The sequence below is a fragment of the Erinaceus europaeus genome, chromosome 23, assembly GCF_950295315.1.
Source record: "Erinaceus europaeus chromosome 23, mEriEur2.1, whole genome shotgun sequence".
Taxonomy (NCBI): domain Eukaryota; kingdom Metazoa; phylum Chordata; class Mammalia; order Eulipotyphla; family Erinaceidae; genus Erinaceus; species Erinaceus europaeus.
The window spans coordinates 10,464,557-10,486,156 of NC_080184.1; the positions used below are offsets into that span (position 1 = coordinate 10,464,557).

Genomic DNA, 21,600 nt, shown 5'->3' on the forward strand with positions numbered 1-21,600 from the left:
TAGCGCAGCGGGTTAAGCACAAGGACCAGCAGAAGGATCCCAGTTCGAGCCCCCAGCTCCTCACCTGCAGGGGAGTCACTTCACAGGCGGTGAAGCAGGTCTGCAGGTGTCTGTCTTTCTCTCCCCCTCTCTGTCTTCCCCTCCTCTCTCCATTTCTCTCTGTCCTATCCAACAACAATGACATCAATAATAAATACAACAACAAAACAACAAGGGCAACAAAATAAATAAATAAATAAATAAAAATTTTAAAAAAGATTGTTGTTGTCTGCCCGTGTCAATCAAACGCTTAAAGGGAGTATTACCAATCCTTACCATCATAGTTGGGTGACCCCTTTCTAACACGGGGTGGTCCACAAAATTTCAGGCTCTGAATCCAAGCCATTCTCTTGATCCAGCCAGTTATTTCTACACTGGGAGTTCCCACACACTGCACGCTCCTCCTTCCGCTCACCCTCTGTTATTCTTACTTGGAATGGTGGGTGGAGTGATGGGTTCGGTCCCAAACTGGGCTTTTGTTTATGGAAGAAGGGCATGACACCAAGCGGGTGACCTGCTCCAATCCTCTTGAAGGTGGGGCTAAGAGATGCCCCACACGTAGTTTAAATTTGGCAGGGGCTTGCCATTCCTATGGAACCTTGGCCAACAATATCTCCTCCAATGAAACCCCTTCTGGCATCTGGGACAAGGCATTCGGGGTCTCTGGCTCTGACTGGAGGTGGTGTTGCCCTGACTGGAGGTGGGGTCTCAGTTTATTTTCTGGACGTGGCTACGTCAATGCCCTTGGCGACCGCACTGAAAGAAAGCCCCTTTTTGCTTATGTAGGATAGCTGCATAGGCCTGCACAATAGGTTCCCAACACGAACTTGATCTAATATTCTATGTAGCTAAAATCCAGGTATCTGGGTGTTCATTTTTAAGACTGAGACATGCCTGTCAGGAATCCGGAAGCATGCGATCCCAGAAAATGGACCACAGGAGAAGAAAACGGGTGTCAGGATTATAAATCTTTCTTTCCAAACTCGATTGGACCCTGTCAATGAATTTAGCCAGGGACTCATCTGGTTCTTGGTGAATGGAGGGAATGGGGGCTAAGGCCACTCCCATGGGTGGTGTTAACCTCTCCCATGCTTGTAATGCACAAAGGCATACCTGATCAAAATAACTCGGTGTAAACTTGGCCTCTGCCTGTTGAATTCCTGTTTCCAAATTACCCATTCAAAACAATGCATCAAAATTCCCGTCTGATTTTGACTATTTTTCCGTGATTGCTGTAAACATTCGTTATGAAAAAAATGCCTCCCATTGCAGGAAGAGGGGGCCTGGGGGTGTACCATGAGTTACATTCCTCCAATCTTGGGGGATGTTAAGGTTTGGGATTAAGCCTTGTAAAATGGACCTGGTCCGTGGAGCATGAATTCCATTTTCTTTTTAGTCTTATGAAGTTTAATATCTGTGGCGGAATACGAATACCAGGCCTGAGATTTTTGTATATTGGGGGCAACATTGACCAGGAATCTGTGGACTTGCTCTGATAGCTGTGAAACAGTGGGGGGAGGAGTCACAGAAGTCAAAGCTGCTGGATAAGCAGTGGCCAGAGAAGTGGCTGTGGTGGCTGCAGGAGAATCCAGACATGTGTATGCCAAAACAGGGGTGGCCAAAGAAGCAGCTGTGGAGGCTGCAGAAGAATTCGGACACGTATCTGCCAAAATGAGAGCCTTGGGGCAAGATGCAGAGGGCTTATGGTGGGTCAGGATAGGAACAGGATTTGCTTCTTCTTGTAAGCATTTATAGTTCTGGGTAAGTGTTATGATCATTTCCTTTAACTCTTGGACACCAGCCTCTAGGTCCCTTAGTCTTTTGGGAGGTTTTATTGTTGATGTTTTTCATTGTGCAATTGGCCTGACAGTCAATAGTGTCTGTCAATATGACTATCATCTCAATGGAAACATAAGAGATTCTCACCATCAAAGTTTTGGTAGATAAGTGTTTTCAAAAATTCTAATATTGACTTGAAAGACTGGATTGTCATATGCAATAAATAAAAGCAGCTGGTATGAAGAGCTGCCAGTTTATCTAGGATAAAAGCCTCAAGAAATCAACAGAAAGTTTTATTTGAAAGGCAGATCAGCAGTAGTGTTGTGAATGATCAGAGGCCCAGGGGTCACTTACAAGCACTGCATATGAAAGAAAAACATAAAGAAGGTTCACACTCATAAAAATGTTTTGAATAGAAATACACTCCCCAGATTCCTCATGCTTTTAGAGAGGCAGAGACTATTTCTCTTTTCCAGATAGAGACCCAGAAAGCAAATGTCCCAGTGACCCAGGAAGGGCTCACAAACCCCAGATCTAATGGCATCTTGGTGTTCAGACTCCACAATGTGAAATTCAAAGGTGTGTGGACACCTGCTATCTGCTGCTTTCCTTTTTGCTATAGCTGGGAAGGAAGAGCATCCTCAGAAGATGACTCAGGGTGGGACCTGTTCCCTCACAGCTCTGCCTATTGGGCACTCTATTTGGGAGAGTGTAGCTGTATTGTAAGTGGGGCATATGCAGTCCTCCTCAGCTTGGTGAGTGTCCAGTGTTTCATCAGTGTGAGCAAGAGGTGTTATGAATAAAAGTCTACTTTTAAAGTCATGACTTAAATTGTGGGGATATAGCAGGTTGAGCAGGGCTGACACCACAATTATCTCTCAGAGACTAGGAGCCAAAGAGCCTCCCTCCCCCTCCACCCTCTCCCCAGCTGGCCTGGTTGCCAGTATTTTGCACCTGTCTCAAAGGCAAGAGCTGTTTACTGAAACTCTTGCAGAGAACAGTCAAGTTTCCATGTCCTGCAGACAAAAGGGTGTTGCTACAAATAGTGTAACCATTGAGAAGGCATCAGTCTTTGCCCCAGTCCATTCCTGATAAGACTGCAACTTCCCTACCCCAGCTTGTTCCCACTTCATGATACTGACCTATACAATGATTGGTCCAAACATACTTCCTTTTTTCTGCCTGCTTGTTTGAGTATAAGAATACCTTTGTGTAACCCAATTAATACACTATCCCCTACTGTAGTGTCCAGAGTGATCACTCTGCTTACTGCCACCACAGCCTGTTCTCATCCTCTCCTATGACACCTTTCTGGTTTTCAAGACACTGGTGAGCATGGGGTGGTCAAGACAGGCCAGCCAGAGTTTGCCCTGCATTAACTGATGTACTGGTTTGTCCAGAGGGTAACTAAGATGAGGTAATTATCAGTATGATGATGTGATAAAATCTATCTACTTCTGAACCAGCAGAAGTCATGAGGACCCTTCCTGTCCTAGCACCCAGGTCTGGATAAACCACTCTGATTCTTAAAGAGACCAAGCCTCTTATGTGGAGTAGAGTGTAAGCTCCTGAATCCTCCACAGGCAGAGAACTACATGATTGTGCTGACCAGGAAGATCAGGGTGATGTCCTTGATGCAGCTCCTCAAGTGTCAGAAGGTCATCATTTCTACCTTCTAAGCATCTAGATACTCAATAATGACTATAATTACAATGTAAACAAGCTCCCATATGTGAGTTAAGTGGGCAGTGGGCTGATTGCAGAGGTGGCCCCACTGTCTCCACCTAGCACACACATCTTCCCATAAGCCCTCCTTTAGGAGGGGCCTCCATTTCCCCAACCATGATCCTGAACTAGGACTGTGGCCTGCTTCAGTCAAAGGACACTGAGCACATAGTGGAGAGGCAAACTACAACGCACACTCCTGAACTCCCACAATGTAGTTCAAGCCCCCTGGAAAGAATCAGGACTGATCTCCGACCTAGAGAAAGATAAGCACAGTTGCAGAGCATCTCTGGAGGTCTTAGCCCTGCTGACTCCAAGCCCAAGGACAAGGCTCTGTGCATACCCAGGCCCTGCCCACACTGAACTTGGCCTCTAGGTGAACAACAGGTCAGATCGGTAGAATGGTTTCTCCACTTTGTAACTACCAGGAAGAAGCCATTGTTTTACACTTTTAAGGGATGGAGCTTATTTCTGCATTGCCAAGACTTGCATGCCCAGGTGAGGCATGGAGAGATATGTGGTGTCTCTTCAGTGTGGAGGAACTCTTCCTGTCAGTCTGTGATAGCATTGGTGAGTGACAAATTTGTTCAAGAAAGTTGATGCTTTTAAGTTTAGAAAAATGTTCCTACCACCACAGAATGAAGCCTCTAATTCAGACCAACCAATATACTGATATCTAATTGCCCTTCTGGGAGGCTGCAGGACATCTTATACTTGATTACGTTTATGAATGAAAAATAAGGGAAGAGGATTTTATTGTCCAAGCTAGATAATTAGGTTTGTGTTCCTAAATGGAAAATATTTTGGGATGGACAAGGCAATTCAGTGGTATATACAGTTTGGATATAAATGTGTGCATATATAAATTTAATACTCAGATGAACAATTCAAAATATATCGAGAAATGATTTTATGCAACATTTATTTGTGACTAACAGTGGAATTCCAGATAGTAAAGTTACAGAGTATGGCTCCACACCACATCCAACATCAAAGTTTTATGTCCCCAGATTCTCAAAGATAACAATTACAGTTCTTATAATGTAATGGACACGGTCCCTTTGTTTCTGTCTTGTTTTTTTTAATCTTTCTTTTGGGCAAGTTCTGGAACCTCACTTATATGAATTCCAGTTGAGTGAGTTCATATAGTAGTCATCTTCCATGTTATTGATCAGTAAAATAAGCCACGACTACAATTCACTGGGCCTATTCTACCCTGTAAAAACCATCTGCATGCCCTCAGGTCACTTCATTCTGCTTCACAATCTGAAGACTTGTTTCCCAGTGATTTTAATTCTGAACTCTGCTGATACGTAACCATATATTGTTAACTATAAACCCCAACAATATGATCTGGGGACCAGATTTAGTGCAGGAGTTTGTGTAACACTGACTGAAGTGAATCATAGGGAGGGGGTACTGGCTCCATTGATTTTTTCCTGTCTTTTCTATTGATTACATACATAGGATTTCTCTCCAAGAGTCCTTTCATGTACCCAAGATGACTCACTTGGCTGAATGTTTTCCTACATTGTATACATTCATAGGGTTTGTCTCCACTGTGACTTCTTTCATGTACCCTTAGATGACTGGCCCAACTGAATGTTTTCCTACATTGTTTACATTCATAGGGTTTCTCCCACTGTGAGTTCTTTCATGTCTCTGAAGATTACCGGCCCAGGCAAATGCTTTAGTACATTGTCTACATTCATAGGGTTTCTCTCCATTGTGAGTTCTTTCATGTCTCTGAAGATTACCGGCCGAGGCAAATGCTTTAGTACACTGTCTACATTCATAGGGTTTCTTTCCACTGTGAGTTTTTTCATGTACCCTAAGATAACTGGACAAACTGAATGCTTTACTACATTGTTTACATTCATAGGGTTTCTCTCCACTATGAGTTCTTTCATGTACCCTAAGATAACTGGCCAAACTGAATGCTTTACTACATTGCTTACATTCATAGGGTTTCTTTCCACTGTGAGTTCTTTCATGTACCCTAAGATTACTGGACTTGTTGAATGGTTTACTACATTGCCTACATTCATAGGGTTTCTCTCCACTGTGACTTCTTTCATGTCTCTGAAGATTACTGGACTTGCTGAATGATTTACTACATTGCCTACATGCATAGGGTTTCTCTCCACTGTGAGTTCTTTCATGTACCCTAAGATAACTGGCCAAACTGAAAGCTTTACTACATTGTTTACATTCATAGGGTTTCTCTCTACTGTGAGTTCTTTCATGTACCCTACGATTACTGGACTTGTTGAATGGTTTACTACATTGCCTACATTCATAGGGTTTCTCTCCACTGTGAGTTCTTTCATGTCTCTGAAGATTACTGGACTTGCTGAATGATTTACTACATTGCCTACATGCATAGGGTTTCTCTCCACTGTGAGTTTTTTCATGTACCCTAAGATAACTGGCCAAACTGAATGCTTTACTACATTGTTTACATTCATAGGGTTTCTCTCCACTGTGAGTTCTTTCATGTACCCTAAGATAACGGGCCAAACTGAATGCTTTATTACATTGTTTACATTTATAGGGCTTCTCGCCACTGTGAGTACTTTCATGTGCCCTAAGATTATTGGACTGGCTGAATGCTTTACTACATTGTTTACATTGATAGGGTTTCTCTCCACTGTGACTTCTTTCATGTCTTTGAAGCTCACTGGCCCGACTGAATGTTTTCCTACATTGTTTACATTCATAGGGTTTCTCTCCACTATGAGGTCCTTCATGTCTCTGAAGATGACAGGCGGGACTGAATGCTTTACTACATTGTCTACATTCATAGGGTTTCTCTCCACTGTGAGTTCTTTCATGTACCCTAAGATCACTGGCCCAACTGAATGTTTTCCTACACTGTTTCCATTCATAGGGTTTCTCTCCACTGTGACTTCTTTCATGTACCATAAGATGACTGGCTGAACTGAATGCTTTACTACATTGTTTACATTCATAGGCTTTCTCTCCATTGTGAGCTCTTTCATGTAGCTGAAGATAATTGACGATATTTCTGTAAAATAGAGAGAGACGGTACTTAATGATACTTAAATGAAAACAACAGTATTCTTATTTTTAAAGGAAAATGCAAGTCATTATTATAAACAACCAAAAAAACACAGATATTATCAAAATATATGAAATTACTCTACTAACAGCATAAGGACAATAATTTAAAATTAAAAAAGACTAATTTAACAGTAAAACGTAAGACAAAGCTGAAAGAAAATGTTGGTAAATACTAAATCACTTTATACAATACACAAATGCATTAAACGATAACTAATAATTTATTTCCAGGTATTTTGAATTTATTCATTGAAATACCTTTGAAAACAAATTGAATTTTAATTTTGAATTGAAAACAAGTGAATTTATTCATTGAAATACTTTTGAAAATATTATGTCTTTGTTTTCAAATTCTCCACTACTACGGACTACAGGTAAACACTATAAAAGTAGTTATTAATTTATAGGAGATATGCTTACTCTTCTCAACCATACTACTTCATAAACACAGAGTTTCACTAATCTATTTTTTTATATTTATTTACTTCCCTTTTGTTGCCCTTGTTGTTTTATTGTTGTAGTTATTATTGTTATTATTGACATCATCATTGTTGGATAGGACAGTCAGAAATGGAGAGAGGAAGAGAAGACAGAGAAGGAGCAAAATATAGACACCTGCAAACCTGCTTCACCACCTGTGAAGCAACTCCCCTGCAGGTGTGAAGCTGGGGTCTTGAACCGGAATCCTTAAACCAGTCCTTGCGCTTTGCTACATGAACACTTAACCCCCTGGGCTACTGCCCAACTCCCCACTGATCTATTTCTTATAGCTTCCATTTGCTTATTATTTGTGGGAGAGATTTTTCTATGAAGTGGAGAAAAGTGACAATCCATAAAATCACTATGGTACATGTGTTGCCAGTGATTAAAATGAGGATGTTAGGCATGATGTCACATCGATCACTATTTAAGTCATATGCCCAACTACTCCATAACATACTCATGGCATCATTCTTGATGAAATAGCTTAAGAATTATATATTGGCAGCAGTGGTTATAAATTTTAATTACTTTAAAATGATTGTATTATGCAATGTACTCAAACCTTTGTTTACTTCCTTGGTGGTTATGGTGCTGCTTATTGGTGGAATGTTCCTCTAGTAATTTTCCTAAAAATGAAAAAAGTATTACAAATCATTTATATATATTAAATTTACAATGGTGAACAGTGGTGGACAAATATTTCTTCTAATTGACAAATGAATGAATGAAGATTATAATTACCTATTGAGAGAAAATTCCTATGGTTTTCCCACAACACATCTCTGTAGAGTTTCTTCTCTGAAGGATTTAATAGTGTCCACTCCTCTTGAGTGAATACCACAGTTATATCTTCATAGGTCACTGAGCACTAAAATATATGAAGCATATTTTTGTGAGAAAACACTTCAGGGAGTCGGGCAGTACTGTAGCAGGTTAAGTACTCATGGTGTGAAGCACAAGGACCAGCATAATGATAATGGTTCAAGACCCTAGCTTCGCACCTACAGAGAGGTTGATTTGCACCTGCAGAGAGATTGATTTGCAAGCAGTGAAGCAGGTCTAAATACGTCTTTTTATCCCTTTCTCTGTCTTCCCCTCCTCTCTCTATTTCTCTCAGTCAATGACAATAATAATAACTACAAAAAATTATAACTACAAAAAAAAAGAACAAAAAAAAAAAGACAAGGGCAACAAAAGGGAACATCTATAAAATTAAAAAAACACTTCATACTGACAAAATATTAGACATCCACTCTCAATTTTATAAAATCACTGATTAATCTGCAAACATATATTAGGTAACTTGTTCATAAAATACATTACATTCATGGCCTATAAGGTGATATAATGATTGGTATTATAACTGTAGCATGAGCACCATTTCTCTATGCATCACAAAAAAACAAGAGATGGTGAGGCTGAGTCTTTGATATGTTGACTCTCTCAAAAGCCTAGAACAGGGCGAACAGAAGCAACTGGTGGCACAGCTACATAGAAGATGTTTGATATTGTACAGCAAGTCCTAACAAAGGGACCTTTAAAAGTTAAAACAATTACCAAATAATGTGATGATAACAATAACTATGCATTGTCGTCTTGAACCCTAAGTCAGCAGGATCCTCACATTTCCACTATAGAGCCTATATAGATCTCAATAGCAAGAATAAAAAAAGGGGAAAAAATTACCAATGGAACTAAATAAAACTTCAAATATTTTACATAATAAATGGTGCCATTAGCTTGACAGACACAGTATCAAATGAAAAAAAAAATTTACATGACAGACATCAGGTAAAGGGATAGTAACCAATATATGCACTCACAGAATTCAGTGGGGTAAAGAAACAACCATATTTAAAGGGGGACAGTGAGTTAGGTGGTGGGCTAAGTGAACATGACCAAAGTGCAAGGTTGAGCTGTAGGATCTGGGTTTGAGCCCCTAGCTCCCCAAATGCAATGGAGTTACTTCACAAGCACTGAAGCAGTTATGTAGGTGTCCATCTCTATCCCCCTCTCTGACTTCCCCTCCTCTCTCCATTTCTCTCTGCCCTGTCTAACAATAATGTCATCAGGAACAAAAACAGTAATAAATACAACAACAATAAAAAGCAACAAGGCCCACCTAACTCAACAAGACAAACACAGGCTCAAAGTGAAGGCTGGAAAACTATCATACAAGCCAATGGACCACAAAAAAGAGCTTGAAGAGCTATTCTCATATCTGAAAGAATAGACTTTAAAATAGATAAGATTTAAAAAAAAATACAAATGGGGAGTCGGGCTGTAGCGCAGTGGGTTAAGTGCAGGTGGCACAAAGCACAAGGACCAGAGTAAGGATCCCGGTTTAAGCCCCGGCTCTCTATCCGCAGGAGAGTTGCTTCACAAGTAGTGAAGCAGGTCTGCAGGTGTCTATCTTTCTCTCCCTCTCTCTGTCTTCCCCCTCCTCTCTCCATTTCTCTTTCTCCTATCCAACAACAATGACAACAATAATAACTACAACAATAAAACAACAAGGGCAACAAAACGGAATAAATAAATAAATAATAAATAAATAAAAAAGAAAGTAAAAAAAATACAAATGGACACTACTTAATGCTCAGTGGATCAGTCAATCAAGCGGACTTAATTATTAACATCTATGCACCCAATGAGAAGCCGTGTAAATACATCAAACGTCTACTGAAAGAGCTACAGTAATATATTAACAGCAACACAGTCATAGTAGAGGACTTAAATACCCCACTCTCTCAACTTGGCAGATCATCTAGGCAGAAAATCAACAAAGACATAAGGGAGTAAAATGAACAGATAGAGAAACTAGAACTATTGGACATTTTCAGAGTCATTAATCACAAGAAACTGGAATATACATTTTACTCAGTTCCACATGGGTCATTCTCAAGGATGACCACAAAGACAGCATCAGCAAATTCAAGAGCATTGAAATAATCCCAAGCATCTTCTCAGACCACAGTGGAACTAAACTAACACTTAACAATCAACAAAAGATTAGGAATAGCCCCAAAATGTGGAAACACAACAGTATACTTCTTAACAACTTCTGCGTAAAAGAGAAAATCAAGCAAGAAATCAAAATGTTTCAACAGGTCAATGAAAATGAAGACACAAGCTGTCAAAATATTTGGGACACAACTAAGGCAGTACTGAGAGGGAAGTTCATAGCCATACAAGCACACATTCAGAAACTAGAAAAAGCACAAATAAACAGCCTGAATGCACATATTAAAGACCTAGAAGAAGAAGAACAAAGGAACCCTAAAGCAACCAGAAGGACAGAAATCACTAGAGTTAGGGCAGAAATCAATAACATTGAAAATAAGAAAACCATACAAAAGATTAATGAAAGTAAATGTTGGTTCTTCGAAAGAGTGAACAAAATCGACAAACCATTAGCCAGACTCACAAAACAAAAGAGGAAGAAGACGCAAAAAAACTGTATACTAAATGAAAGAGGAGATATCACAACAGACACTCCAGAAATTCAACATATCATGCAAGGTTTCTATGAACAACTTTAAGCCACCAAGCTAGAGAACCTGGAAGAAATGGAAGATTTTTAGATACCTACCAACTTCCAAAATTAAGTAAAGAGGAATTAGATAACATGAATAGGCCCATCACAGCTAATGAAATTGAAACAGTTATCAAAAATCTTCCCAAAAATAAAAGTCATGGACCAGATGGTTTTTCAAATGAATTCTACAAACAAAACCTTCAAAGAAGAACTAATACCTCTACTTTAAAAAGTCTTCCAGAAGATTGAAGACATTGGAATACTCCCTGCCAGCTTCTATGAAGCCAACATCACCATGATACCAAAAGCAGACAGGGACACAAGCAAAAACGAAAACTACAGACCAATATCTCTGATGAACATCGATGCGAAAATATTGAACAAAATTCTACCCAACCGGATACAGCAGTATATTAAAAAGATTGTTCATCATGACCATGTGGGGTTATCCCAGGTATGCAAGGATGGTTTAATATACGTAAATCAATCAACATGATCCACCACATCAAACACATGGTCATATCAATAGATGCAGGAAAGCCTTTGACACTATACAACATCCCTTTATGAACAAAACACTACAAAAATGGGAATAGATGGAAAATTCATGAGGATAGCAAACTCTATATATAGCAAACCTACAGCCAACATCATATCAATGGTGAAAAACTGGAAGCATTTGCCCTCGGATCAGGTACTAGACAGGGCTGCCCACTATCACCATTACTATTCAACATAGTGTTGGAAGTTCTTGTTGTAGCAAGCAGGCAGGAGCAAGGAATTAAAGGGATACAGATTGGAAGAGAAGAAGTCAAACTCTCCCTATTTTCAGATGACAATAGTATACATAGAAAAACCTAAAGAGAGAGTCAGGCTGTAGTGCAGCAGGCTAAGCACAGGTGGCGCAAAGCACAAGGACCGGCATAAGGATCCCGGCTCGAACCCCGGCTCCCCACCTGCAGGGGAGTCACTTCACAGATGGTGAATCAGGTCTGCAGGTGTCTATCTTTCTCTCCTCCTCTCTGTCTTCCCCTCCTCTCTCCATTTCTCTCTGTCCTATCCAACAACAACAACAACAATAATAACTACAACAATAAAAAACAACAAGGGCAACAAAAGGAAATAAATAAATAAAATAAATATTTTAAAAAAGAAAGAAAGGAGAAAAGAAAGAAAGAAAAAAAACTTTAAAAGATTATGAAATGAATAAAGAAATACAAAAATAGAGAATAAAGACATTAATAGGCAGCCCCTTGTTGCCAACCGACCACACTGAATTGAGAACCTCAGGAGTAGCCAAGACAGGTCATAGGAATCCACACTGAGGCCTAAGATGGATCATTGGGTTAGAAATAAGGAAGGGTAGTCCAGGAGGTGGCACAATGGATAAAGCTGTGGACTTTCAAATGAGATGTCCTGAGTTCAATCCTGGACAGCATATATATCATGGTGATGTAAGTTTATTTCTCCCTCCTCCTATATTTCTTATGAATAAAAAAAAAAATCTTGAGGGTTCCCGGAAGATGGCGGACTGAGAAGCCGCTAGCGGCATGAGCTCCAATCACATCTTCTGGAAACGGTAGGATTTTCTGCCTTTAGCAGGCCAGTCAATAAGGGGCCATATCGGTGACACCAAGGTGGTGATTATAACTTAATTTGGGTTAAGAATTAGAGTAAAGGTGGCACGAACTAGCGGGTGGCTGCTAGAGACTTCCCAGGTGGCGCCGGGCAAGGTGGGTGGGCCGGGCATTGTCCTCCGCCCGGGAAGGCAACTCCTCCGCCGGTTGCAGAGCGCTGCTGGGCAGCGGGCAGAGGACCCGGAGGGAGCACTGTAGCTCGGGGGCTTTCTCTTGGGAGTCTCCAGGGACCACCGCGACCCTGAGGGCGGATCCAAAGACTTCTTGAGTATAGCTCTCATTGGATCAAAGGACTTGCAGCTAGTTTTCATTTTCGAGAAATCCTTTAAAAAAAAGTCTGGAGGGGGGGGGGGGTTACCGGAAGATGGCAGACTGAGAAGCTGCTAGCAGCTGAGCTCTGAACACATCTGAACACATCTCCTGGAAACAATAGGATTTTCTGCCTTTAGCAGGCCAGCCAATAAGGAAAACATTGGTAAAACACTTTCCCACATACACCTCAAGGACATCTTTGATGAATCAAACCCAATTGCAAGGAAGACTAAAGCAGAAACAAACCAATGGGACTACATCAAATTGAAAAGCTTCTGCACATCCAAAGAAACTATTAAACAAAAAGAAAGACCCCTCACAGAATGGGAGAAGATCTTCACATGCCAGACATCAGACAAGAAACTAATCACCAAAATATATAAAGAGCTCAGCAAACATAGCACCAAAAAAGCAAATGACCCCATCCAAAAATGGGCAGAGGATATGAACAAAACATTCACATCAGAGGAGATCCAAAAGGCTAAAAAACATATGAAAAACTGCTCTAGATCACTGATTGTCAGACAAATGCAAATTAAGACAACACTAAGATACCACCTCACTCCTGTAAGAATGGCATACATCAAAAAGGACAGCAGCAACAAATGCTGGAGAGGATGTAGGGACAGAGGAACCCTTTTACATTGCTGGTGGGAATGTAAATGGGTACAGCCTCTGTGGAGAGCAGTCTGGAAAACTCTCAGAAGGCTAGACATGGACCTTCCATGTGATCCAGTAATTCCTCTCCTCGGGTTATACCCCAAAGACTCCATAACACCCAACCAAAAAGAGGTGTGTACTCCTATGTTCATAGCAGCACAATTCATAATAGCTAAAACCTGGAAGCAACCCAGGTGCCCAACAACAGATGAGTGGCTGAGAAAGCTGTGGTATATATACACAATGGAATACTATGCAGCTATCAAGAACAATGAACCCACCTTCTCTGACCCATCTTGGACAGAGCTAGAAGGAATTATGTTAAGTGAACTAAGTCAGAAAGATAAAGATGAGTATGGGATGATCCCACTCATCAAAAGAAGTTGAGTAAGAAGATCTGAAAGAGAAACTAAAAGCAGGACCTGATCAAATTGTAAGTAGGGCACCAAAGTAAAAACCCTGTGGTGAGGGGTAGACATGCATCTTCCTGGGCCAGTGGGGGGTGGGAGTGGGTGGGAGGGATGGGTCACAGTCTTTTGGTGGTGGGAATGGTGTTTATGTACACTCCTAGCAAAATGTAGACTTATAAATCAGTAGTTAATTAATATGAGAGGGGGAAAATCAGTTGTATGTCTCAAAGTTTCTCAAAACACAAACTGAATCCTTTTAATATATAGGCTGTATATTTGATATGCGGACTCTCTCAAAAGCCTAGACCAAGTAGATTAGAAGCATCCAATAGCAGAGCTATATACAAGATACTGGATAATGTACAGCAAACCATAACAAAAGGACTTTTCAAAGTTAACCCAATTACCAAATAATGTGATGATAACATTAACTATCGATTGTCTTTTTGAACCCTAAGACAGCAGGAACCTCACATCTCCACTATAGAGCCCTACTTCCCCCAGTCCTGGAACCCTTGGACAGGGCCCACTTGCCCATATGTGTCTCCCAATCCAAACCAAATAATATTGCATCCGCTGATCACAACCTAACCAACGCAATGATTGCCACCTCAACATGCTTCACCTCAGACTGTGTCCAGAGACTTCACATGTGGAATGACAACCCTTCGGCTTCATTACTCGGGTGAGACCTTTCCTTTTATAGTACACTCTAATTTTATCTCAGGTAGTTCACTTAATAACAAAGTCCCATAACCTAGATATACACCAGTTTCTGTGAGAGAGAGCTTATGTTCACACGTATCCATAAACTACTGCAAAATATGTACCTGAAAGCAGAAGTACATTAGAGTTTGCAGTGAGTACCTCCCTAACACTTCCTCTCCACTATTCCAAGCTTGGGATCCATGATTGCTCAACAAATTGTTTGGCTTCGTATGTTAACTCTCTTTTCAATCACCAGGTTCCAGATGCCACCAGGATGCTGGCCAGGCTTCCCTGGATTGAAGACCCCACCAATGTGTCCTGGAGCTCTGCTTCTCCAGAGACACACCTTACTAGGGAAAGAGAGAGGCAACTGGGAGTATGGACTGACCAGTCAACGCCCATGTTCAGCGGGGAAGCAATTACAGAAGCCAGACCTTCTACCTTCTGCAACCCTCAACAACCCTGGGTCCATGCTCCCAGAGGGCTAGAGAATGGGAAAGCTATCATGGGAGAGGGTGGGTTATGGAGATTGGGTGATGGGAATTGTATGGAGTTGTACCCCTCCTACCTTATGTTTTTGTTCATTAATCCTTTCTTAAATAAAAATTAAAAAAAAATCTTAAAAGGGGGGGAATAGTGACCTCAGACACATGGCTGCTATGGGAAGTATTGGAGCCTCTCTGAAGCAACCTTTTCTATCTAAGCTCAGGAGGCTGAGACTCACCAGTCACATGATTACATCCAGACTCTGGAGTCACTGAAGTGTCCTCCTCAAGAAGTGAATTAGCAGGAGACATGTGCAACCAAATGGAAGAAGCAAGGACCCTGTGCACATTGAGAAGCAGCACTTACTTTCTAGAGTGACTTTCTTCAGTTGCAAGCACTACCCATAAGCAGCCCAGACTGGAAAGAGCACTGGCCAAAGCCTAGATTCTAAATAGATGGAGCTATTCTCACACTCATAAGGATTCTGACCACAGCATTGCTTTAGTGCCTCAATCCTGGAAATAGGAATCAGAAAGTCAAAATAATATTGAATGAAGCATTGACCTGGCTATATGGCAGGAGAGCTGTTTCTAAAGAGGGTGAGCTGGGAGAATAGTAGTAACAGGAAATCATGAAAAAGAGGTGAAAATGCCAGCAGAAAACAATTTAAACATTCTAGAGAGCATACAGGGTGCCCCTGAGTCAGGCCAGTTCCTGCTTTTCTCTCCAAGCCCTGCTCAGACTGCACTGAAGACAGCAAGGAACTTGGGAGGAAGATGATGTATGTTGGAGCCAAGAATGAAAATCAAGAACTGTTGTCTCAAAAATAACAGGACTTGTCTGGAAGCAGCCTAGGGGATTAAAGTCACCCTACTGTGTCTCCTCTGCTGTGACTAGGTCCCCAAGACCTGCTGTGTTCCCACTTTGGGAACACACACCAGGCTCTGCCCTCAATTGTATGCCAGCATGGATACCTTTGGGGTTTGAGTCTAATTATCCATGGATCCAGGGGTGTAAAGTACAGACTCCTGTCCCAGCTTGAATGTGGGGGTCTGAGTTTGCACTAGCCCACTGATCTGGTGTGGGGCATCAAGGAAAAACTAGATAACCCTAGGCAGCAGTATCAGGTTGGGGAGAGATAATTAGGATCCAATTATTAAATTTATGCTGGTGGCCTGAGGAAGAGCAGAAGTTCACTATGCAGAATGCCTCTCTTGCTTTGTGCATGGCTCAGTGTTTGTTTAACATTCTGTCTCTCTATATAAGTGAAAATATGACTGCATTTTTTGACTCATCTTGGATGGAGCTAGAAGGAATTGTGTTAAGTGAGATAGGTGAGAAAGAGAAAGATTAGTATGGTGCGATCCATACTCTGTGTGAGAAGGGAGTAGTCACACAGTAGCACAGCAGGTTAAGGACACATGGCGCAAAGCTCAAGGACCAGCATTAAGGATCCCAGTTCGAGTCCCTGGCTCCCCACCTGCAGGGGAGTCACTTCACAGGGAGTGAAGCAAGTCTGCAGTGTCTGTCTTTCTCTCCTCTTCTCTGTCTTCCCCTCCTCTCTCCATTTCTCAATCTCCTATCCAACAAGGACAACGAGAATAACTACAATAAAACAACAAGGGCAAAAAAAGGGGGGAAAACCTATTATAGATGCCAAATGGTGATAGTGGACCTGGCTGAGTACACACATTGCTCTGCTCACTTCCTGGGTTCAACTTCTGGTCTATGATGGTGGAAAAGAGTAAAGACTGGAGCTGCAGCACTATATGTGTGTCTCTCCATCCCCTTATTTTTTTGTTTTGATTTATTTTGTTTTGTTATTATCTCCAGGATTGTTGCTTAGGCCTGCACTACAAATAGACTGCTCCTGGGAGGCTCCCCACCCCATTTTGTTTCCCTTGTTTATCATTGTTGTCATTGTTGGATAGGACACAGAGAAATTGAGATAGGGGAAGGCAGAAAGGGGAAGATAAATATAGACACTTGCACACCTGCTTCACCACTTGTGAGGTGACACCCCTGCAAGTGGGGAGCCTGGGGCTCAAACTGGGATCCTTATTCTGGTCCTTGTGCTTCCCTACACATGCACATAACCTGCTGCTCTACTGCACAGCCCCCTATCTTTCCCTTTCTATCCTGCACTACCATTCAAGTTTCTCCCTGAATCTAGCCAAAATTAATCAATAAAAATATTATTTAATATAACTACAAGTAGCTGAGCTAATTAGTAGGGTGGGTATGCAAATCACTTTCAAGTGAGACACCCAAGTCTCTGGTTCAATCTCCAGATTATCGAAAATCAGAAACGAACAGTGTTATGATAAAATTATGAGGAACAAAAAAAACAATAACAAATTCTGTTTCCCAGCTTGGAACAGGCAGTGAGCAGGACCCCATATTCTCAATTTCTGCACACTACAATGAGGCCACTATAAGTGTGTGAACACTCTTCAAGCATCTCTTCATGGCCCTGACGTTAAGGTGGGGGACTGCTTAGGATTCTCCAACAGGCAGAGGGAAGATAGCATAATGGTTATGCAAACAAAGTCTTATGCCTGAGGCTTCAAAGTCCCAGGTTGAATCCCCCTCTCTACCATAAACCAGAGCTGAACAGTGCTCTGGGTAAAAAAAAAAAAAAAAAAACTATAGGATTCACTGACAGCCTTATTACAAGACAGGACAATTCTGAAACACTTCAAATGAAGTGGATTCAAATGAAGCTGGATTCAAATGAAGCTGATCCAGGGATAATTTAACACAAATCTACAATTTATCACTAAGAAAAATAAAAGTAGGGGATCGGGCGTTAGGTCAATGGGTTCAGCGCAACTGGCGCAAAGCTCAAGAACCAGCATTAGGATCCCGGTTTGAGCCCCGGCTCCACACCTGCAGGAAAGTCACTTCACAAGCTGTGAATCAGGTCTGCAGGTGTCTATATTTCTCTCCCCATCTCTGTCTTCCCTTCCTTTCCATTTCTCTCTGTCCTATCCAGTAACAATAACTACAACAATAAAACAACAAGGGTAACAAGAAAGAAAATAAATAAATATTTAAAAGAAGAAAAATAAAGGTAAGAAATAATTATGTTGACTCCCCAACGTGACCATCTTGCCTGGGGTCAGCAGGTCCTTCCTTCCTTGCTCTCCTCACCTTGGGCCAGACCCTAAGACACTCAGTAGGGAAGGAGACTGGACCAAGAAACTGCATCACTGACACACACAAGCGGGGGAGGGAAAGCAGGAGTGATCTCACCCCCTCTCCATAGAGCGCCCTGTGTTTAGTTCCCCCACAAGAATCGGGACAGCACAAGAGGAATCCAGTCTCGGGGTGGATATGGCGGACTGACCAGAGAGAGGCCCAGACACGAGGCTGCATTCCAGAATATTTTGGGAAGACTTAAGTTACCCCTCCCAAACTCAGCCTCAATGAGGGACACTTACCATACTCCATCCAGTGCTGAACTTCCTGACGTCTCCTCTCCAAAGTGCAAATCAGCAGAAACGGAGAGAAACACAGAGGAAAGTGGGGCTCCCAGAAACACAGGACGGATCGCTAGTGGGTCTTACTTCCTGGAGTGTCTTCTGGCCTAGACTGTCTGCACCACCCACCGACAGCCCAGATTGGTTCATGCCCACTGTCTCACAGTTGATTGGATGAAGCCCTTGCCATGCTCACACTACTCCTCTTCTGATTGCATAATGTTTAAACCCAATCAACAGCAGAGCTTTCTAAGTGACAGGAATACTGTCCTATCAGCTTCTCTAGAGGGTGTGCCTGCGGAACACTGAAAACCAGAAATGGCTGGATCTTTCTCCTAAATAGTCTTCTAGAAGATTCAGCAGCTTCTTCTTCTAGCGTTTGCCCTTCTTCCGTAGCCAGTCAACAGCGTCAGGTTGAGCCTGATGTAAAGTTTCGAGACCTCCTTTGAATCTGGAGAGGTGGCAGTCATTGACTATGTGGGTCCTAGTCTGTCTGGAGCCACAGGGGCAGTTCGGGTCGTCTCTGGCTCCCCAGCCATTGGAACATAGCGGCGAACCGGCCATGGCCTGTTCGATAGCGATTGAGGAGGGCCCAATCATAACGTGCTAGGTCAAAGCCGGGTTGACGCTCGCAGGGGTCTGTGATGAGGTGTTTGTTCTTTACCTCAGCTGACTGCCAGCTCTGTTTCCAAGAGACTGGAACAGAGAAGTTCAGTGTAGGCTTAGGGGACCAGATTGGGTGATGAGACGTCAAGCATTGGACAGGGTGGGCGAAGATATCCATGTATATTGGCAGGTCCGGTTTCAGCAGTGTTGCACAGGAAGCTTTGGAAGATGTGGCTTAGTGTAGTCTACCTGAACTTGAGACCAAATGGAACAGATGACTTTGCTACTTTGCAAAGTGCACAAGCTGCTACTTAACTAGACTCACTGTTAAGGGGGAGACAGTAGCTAACTGGGACCATTCTTGTTCCCTCCTGCAGGAATTCCAGACTGACTCTGACAGGGAAATTGCAAGAGAGCCAGTCATATTTCAGGGTGATGAAAAATTATTGTGAGGAAGTAAGGGCAGGAAAAAAGGAAGCACAAGCCATGTAGCATGGATACACTGAGACTAAGAGAGAGGGAGGCCAGAACCTCCGGGTCTTGCAAGCTCTAAAGTTTCTTGGGGAAGGGCAGGAGCCTCAGGGGATGTGTCTTTAGGTGATCCCACATCAGCATTTTGTGACTTTTTTTTTTTTTTTTTGCAGTCTGGTAGGGAGGCAGTGGTGCTTCTGTCTTCTGCCTCTGTCCCTCTAGTTTCCTCCATGATGCAGAGGGAGGGGTGCTGCTTTCCCTAAGCTGCCCTCCAACACACACCTCTACCAGGATAAAGTAACTGAAATTAATGGGACTCCTGGAGAAAATCCAGGACTCAGGAATAAATCTTATTATATAGATGGGTGGCTGATCAAGATGACAGGGAGTCATCCTTCAGAACTGGATGATCTAATGAGTGAGGAAGCATATGAAAAATACATGAAATTGTGGGGGTAGTGGCATAATGGTTATGCAAAGAGTCTCTCATGCCTGAGCCTCCAAAGTCCCAGGTTCAATCCCTATACCACCATAAGGCTGGCCTGACCAGTGCTTTAGTAAAAAAAACAAATAATAATACCTCAACTCTATCAAGGAGGATGGGGTAGATAGCATAATGGTTATAAAAACAGATTGTTAAGCCTGAGGCTCCAAAGTCCCAGGTTCAGACCTCCTCCTCACCACCATAAGGCAGGGTTGATCAGTGCTCAGGTTAAAAAAAGAAAAATCTAGCACAGGTGCTTTAAATTATTCATAGCTATTAGACTTTAATTAACAACTTCTAAGAAGAGCAATAGAAGGAGAAATTACTTACAGCAATGCTACTGGGTTAAGCTACCCATTAACTTATTAACTATTGCATACGAGCATGACATAGTTCTTTTTTTCCCATAACACCCGATTATATATAGACCAGTCTTCAGTTATAATATCTAATTTTATGAGAATGTCTAGCTGAAAAATAATGTAATTCAAAGACAGCACTAATATCGTAATTCATTATAATGTAGATGCTCACAACCATGCCTGTTCACAGTATTTAGTGATATTTACTGGAAATAATTGGCAGTGGAGGAGAAGTAGTTGCATACCAACAGTAGTTCCAGACCAACAGTACTGTCTTAATTTTTGCAGTACAATATGTTTGATGGTACAATTTTTAAAAGATATTTATTAATGAGAAAAGAGGAGAAAGAACCAGACAACACTCTGGTACATATGTTTTGAGGGATTGATTGCAGGACCTCATGCTTGAGAGCCCAATACTTTCTCCACTGATGGTACTATTTTTATATAATGAAGCAATAGTCCTGCTGGAAAACAAGGTAAATTTGATTATACATCATTAAATTTAAAAAAAAAAAAAAAGCAAAACTCCTCTTTTCAGACAGCAGAGAATGCACCCCTGTGCCACCAGAACTCCTGTTTCTCTCCCTAAGGAGCTGCTCATGGAAAGATGACTCTGACAGCAGAAGAATGCTGCTGAGAGCCAGGAGCCATGCGCAGGGTGGTGAGTGTGGGTCCCCAGGGCTGGCAGGTGGAGGGGCTGCTTCAAAGATGCAGGAATATAGTTGGAAGGAGCCCTGAGGCCAAGGTCTCTGGCTGAGTCCTCCACATCCTCATAGGATCCCAGGCCTTAAGCTGCAGAAAGGCTTCCCCAGCACCTATCTTGTCTCCTTTTAGGTAGACTGGACACCAGACTCTGCCCTCAACCTCCAGCATGGCTTCCCCTGGGGTTGAACTGATTCTCCTCATATCAGAGCTGGAGTTGAGTCCTGCTCTGTCCTTGAGTGAGGGTTCTGGCTCTGGAATCAGAACCTTATCCTGGGTTGTATACCCAGACAAAACTGAAAGACACCAGACAGGGCAACTAGGCTGGGAGCTGAGCACTGTTGCTCAGTGCCCTGCAGCCTCCACCATGTCCTGTTTAGCACTGGTTGTTTAGCCCTTAGAAGGTCCATAGTTTCAGTAAATATAGAATAAGGGGGAACAAGCAGTTATGTACCCAGTTGATCACACATATTAGCATGCACAGGAACCTAGGTTCAAGACCCATTCCCTGACTGCAGAGGCAACAGCTTATGAGTGGTGAAGCAGGACTGCAGGTGTGCATCTTTCTCTCTCCCTCTCTATCTCCTCCTTTCCTCACAATTTCTATCTTATTGAATGAAATATATATATAT

General features: G+C 42.1%; 3 protein-coding genes across 4 annotated transcripts in view; 1 reads left to right on the forward strand and 2 right to left on the reverse strand.

Moving 5' to 3' along the window:
- Nucleotides 1-21,600, reverse strand: part of LOC103127427 (zinc finger protein 709-like) — a 426,106-nt gene that overhangs the window by 359,417 nt on the left and 45,089 nt on the right. The window contains exon 1 of one of the 2 annotated variants that reach the window (XM_060181679.1): nucleotides 18,302-18,431. The exons of the other annotated variant lie outside the window; for it this stretch is intronic. The gene's annotated coding sequence lies outside the window, so the exon portion shown is untranslated. Of the gene's footprint in view, nucleotides 1-18,301; nucleotides 18,432-21,600 lie in introns of those variants that run through there. 2 annotated transcript variants of the gene reach the window in all.
- LOC132535538 (zinc finger protein 850-like) overlaps nucleotides 1-21,600 on the reverse strand; it is a 340,468-nt gene that overhangs the window by 273,764 nt on the left and 45,104 nt on the right. Inside the window, 1 exon segment of the mRNA XM_060181702.1 lies at nucleotides 5,167-6,536. Within this exon segment, the coding sequence (XP_060037685.1) occupies nucleotides 5,167-6,536 (1,370 nt within the window).
- Nucleotides 1-21,600, forward strand: part of ZNF317 (zinc finger protein 317) — a 371,627-nt gene that overhangs the window by 56,946 nt on the left and 293,081 nt on the right. The window lies entirely within an intron of this gene.